At 49.3% G+C, this 4,325-nt stretch overlaps 1 protein-coding gene across 1 annotated transcript; it reads left to right on the top strand.

Moving 5' to 3' along the window:
• The first annotated feature begins 244 nt into the window (after positions 1-244).
• LOC109776310 (peroxidase 1) lies at positions 245-3,121 on the top strand. The gene is made up of 2 exons (XM_020334954.4): positions 245-731; positions 2,132-3,121. Exons 1-2 carry the CDS (start codon positions 501-503, stop codon positions 2,975-2,977), a joined length of 1,077 nt encoding a protein of 358 aa, XP_020190543.1. The 5' UTR covers positions 245-500; the 3' UTR covers positions 2,978-3,121.
• Positions 3,122-4,325: the final 1,204 nt, after the last annotated feature.

The following is a 4,325-nucleotide window of genomic DNA, read 5'->3' as shown; positions in this document are numbered from 1 at the left end:
GTTTCGCTTGTCGCCTCACGACTGGCACGGGAGAAGAGGCCGGCCGGCTACTTTTCCGTGTGTATATATCAATCCAGCACCACGTCGGGTCGACGCAGGCACATGATCATTCATCAATCAGGGTCCCTACGTAGCACAGGCCGGCCTACAGTTCCGGAGCTTGACTTTAGCAGCCATGGTGGGAACTCACGAGGCAAGGTCCAGCGCGAATAATAAAACCACCCAACACCAGTAAGCCTCGCCTATCCGATATCTAGGACTGTTCCTCTTCTCGCCGGCCGGGCCCTCTGGTACCGTGGCCAGCACGAGTACACCGCACCTGCACTGCACAGCACGCACGACTTGTCAAACAAAAAACCCTGCCTCTCGCTCTATAAAAAACACTCAAGCCAGGAGAGTTAAGCACCCATTATCGTTGTGCAGTCGACGCTCACTGTACCGTCCTTGCGAGGGTGAGCAACAGTACCAGCTAAGCTAGCTAGCTACAGCGTACGGTGGCCATGGCGAGCAGCAGCAGCAGCAGCCTGGCCGGTCTGGCGGTGCTGCTCACCGCCGTGCTGTGCCTGCAGCTGCCGATCCACAGCCGCGCGCAGCTGCGCGTGGGGTTCTACAACACCACCTGCCCCAACGCCGAGGCCATCGTCCGGCAGGCCGTCACGGCCGCCTTCGCTACCAACTCCGGCGTCGCCGCCGGCCTCATCCGCCTCCACTTCCACGACTGCTTCGTCGAGGTACGTGCGTGCGTGCCGGTTGCATGTATAGGCTCAGGAGCAGTCGCACGTACAGCTGCTTTGCTTTTGTACTCCAAGAGCTATTTTTTTTTCAAAACAAATGCTCATAACGTTATAAGTTATAAATATACACACGCACACATTATTTTTATTTTTAATGAGGATTTCGTGATACTAATCATATTCTAAAATTGACAAAGTCATCACAAACACTTCGTAGTCGGCAGGCACATCATACCATTGAAAGAATACGTTGAAAAGCCTAAAATAATTCCGAAAAATGTGGAAGCACTTATGTCAGTTAAAGGATTTAAACTCTGACGGGCTGGTTCTACCATAAGTTATGCTTAGTTTGCAATTGCATGCAAAGCTACCATATACACGGTGGCGGTGTGTATCTTTTCTGCCTTTTGTCACATACATATTTGGTTAATGAAACTAAATATAATTCATGTAATTCCCAAACTCTTTATTCATCTTTCTACCGAGAACAGCTAACCAACTTTATTGTTGGCCTGAAATGGAGGAGAAACTAAAGAGGAGTTCTCTGGAGAAGATAGTAACAACATGGCACCTTTGGAGTCACATGCATGGTAACTAGAAACTTTCCAACTAACTAAAAACTTTACATCTGCGTCAGGGTAGCGATAAGCTTGTAATCCTTCTTGAAAGGGAAGGACGTGCCAAAAGGTGTACACAAGGACAATTAACTTCGAACGTAACGATTTTGAGTTGAACAACACGGTAGGTGACGGTGACTACTATAATACTAATCAATTGGTCGAGTGAACATGTGGGGGTCACTCTTGTTTTGACCACGTATCATACGTTGACGACGTGTCACCTCGCTAGTTTGGTAGGTTAGGTGTCACATTTCACATGTTTGGACTATTCAGCGAGTTAGACAATTATACATGCGATTACTAAGTTAACTACAAATAGTCAACATGAAATGATGCACAGATGATTAGATGAATATTAGTAGTATATGCTTGCTACGTCGTACCTACCATGTGGTAGGTTAGGTGTCACGTTTTCACAGATAACTATTCAGTGAAGTTGGACAATTATCCACATACTTGTTTGAAGTATACGTACATGCGACTACCAAATACTCTAACTACGACTAGTCAAACATGGTATATGATGCACAGATGATTAGCAAAACTGTTATATTTATGCTTGCTACGTCGTACCTACTGTGTCGTGGACATACGTGGAAAATGTCTAATTTGTCCGAGTCCGGCACCTGCCTGTCTCTGCAACAGCTAGGTTCAGGAATGGTACGCCGGCAATTTCCTTTCTTACATAAAGAAAAGATTAAACTAGGACATGCACCTATAGTTAATCAGTGCAATTAACAATGCATCAAATTGATATTATCCATGTGAACCCACCAGGGCTGTGATTCCTCGGTGCTCCTGTCCGTCAACCCCGGCGGAGGCACGCCGGAGCGTGACGCGGCACCGAACAACCCGAGCCTGCGTGGCTTCGCGGTCGTCGACGCCGCCAGGGCCGCATTGGAGCAGAGCTGCCCGCGCACGGTGTCATGCGCCGACATCCTGGCCTTCGCCGCCCGGGACAGCGTGAACATCACCGGCAGCAACGCCTTCTACCAGGTCCCTTCCGGCCGCCGCGACGGGAACCTCTCGACCCAGGCCGGCGCGTTCACCCTCCCGGGGCCGAACCTGACGGCGGACGGCCTCGTCAGCGGGTTCCAGGACAGGGGGCTCACCGCCGAAGACATGGTGGTCCTGTCCGGCTCCCACACCCTGGGCCGCTCCCACTGCAACTCCTTCATCGTGAGGAACCGGGAGCGGCTGGCGAGCGGCACCATCGGCCCGGCGTACCAGGCGCTGCTGGAGGCGCTGTGCCCGGCGAACACGAGCCAGTTCACCAACGTGACGACGGAGATCGACCTGAGCACGCCGGTGGTGCTGGACAACAACTACTACAAGCTGGTGCAGCTCAACCTGGGCCTGCACTTCTCCGACGACCAGCTCATCCGCAACGCCACCCTCAAGGGCTTCGTCGACACCTTCGCCGCCAACGAGACGCTGTGGAAGGAGAAGTTCATCGCCGCCATGATCAAGATGGGCAACATCGCCCCCAAGACCGGCACGCAAGGGGAGATCCGCCTCAACTGCAGCATCGTCAACCCGTCCTCCACCTCTTCGTCCGGTTACGATGGGGCGATCCAGATGCTCCGCCGCCCGGGCTCCGACGATAAGGTCGCCTCGGGCTGATGTACAGTATGTGCGCAGAGTAACGTGTGTGGTGTTGGCACGTCCTTGCTGCGTATGCGTATGCACGGGCGTGCTGGCCGGTCGGTGTCCGTTCGCACCTACACTTGTGATGAATGATGAAGAATAAACGATGTCGTGCTCTGAGTTGCTGAGTCATGCATGGGCTAAAGGCTAGATCTGGTTGGGGCATGAATGGTCCAACACTTCACCGGCACTATGTGCGCGCGTCGCAGTGCTCCATTATTGCCAACTCGCTTGTTTTCATCTACTATAGCAGATCTGAAAAAACTCGTCTGTAGACTGTTGTCCTTCAAAATTGCCATAAAATGGTCCGGCCGGGCTCAGAACGGCGTCTACTAGTACTAGTTAACTGCCCATGCGTTGCCACGAGACATATATATATTCTTATGATTCAACATCAATTGTGATTAAGTTATTTAATTGTTTTTCTTGTTATTCTCTCTATATCCCTCCTTCTCTCTCATCAGTTTGACTATTTATTCATGCATGTATTAGGACAATTTCTTCAAGAAGCAGCTCTACGAAAGTATGTAAGTCAAATCTCCAAACGACTTTCTTGCACACATCACACGACACACAATATCTACCAAAGATGAGAACTCAAAAGCAAAGTGCATGTATTCAAATGTAAGTCATGCCGGTGCACATACCTCCACCCTGAAGTATGAATTTGGAACACTAAAAGAGATAGTAGTGGCTACATGCCTACATTCACCATGTGGATCCCAATACCACATTATGTTATCCTCTCCAAGCACATCAAAGCTACACAAAGATATGGCCAAATATTAAACTTCCAACCGAAGAACTTCGTTTTTTCATCTCTTCTTAGCAATTGCAATGATCTGTCATATACTATCGAACATATAGTTTTTGGGATAACACTTAACATTTGCTTTTGCAAAAACTCACTACCGTAATATTTTGTTTCTCTATTAGATCTCGCTAAAAAACATAAGACACATGAATATAAGGAATTAAAATCCTCTTTTCGATCCTACAAGACATTCATTCTGGTTAGAACAACGTGATATGTGTCATCTTGGAACCGTAACCAGCGAGGCCGCTCTTAGCGTTCTCCGGTCTGTGTCTTCTTAGGAGCCAGCCTCATCAACCCGCCTCGGAAGTTGTTACACAATCTATGGGTCACAACATATTTGGTTGTTGCCCCTCTACTTTTGTTATATCGCCCAGAGAATGACCAACATGGCCTTGGTACGGTAATGGCTGGACTTCATCATCTTGTCGAGCATGACAGGGACAATCTCTTTGGGGCAGGACCTTGGCGCATCCGACAACGATCAGGTGGGCATTGTATCATGAAGAG

The sequence above is a fragment of the Aegilops tauschii genome, chromosome 7 (genome assembly GCF_002575655.3).
Source record: "Aegilops tauschii subsp. strangulata cultivar AL8/78 chromosome 7, Aet v6.0, whole genome shotgun sequence".
NCBI classification, from domain to species: domain Eukaryota; kingdom Viridiplantae; phylum Streptophyta; class Magnoliopsida; order Poales; family Poaceae; genus Aegilops; species Aegilops tauschii.
This window is presented reverse-complemented; position numbering and strand designations above follow the sequence as displayed.

What these genes read in the sequence shown, in the direction of transcription:
- LOC109776310 (XM_020334954.4), top strand. Translation starts at nt 501, where the DNA reads ATGGCGAGCAGCAGCAGCAGCAGCCTGGCCGGTCTGGCGGTGCTGCTC. An exon ending in TCCACGACTGCTTCGTCGAG is followed by an intron (nt 732 to 2,131) that starts GTACGTGCGTGC and finishes TGAACCCACCAG; the next exon opens with GGCTGTGATTCCTCGGTGCT.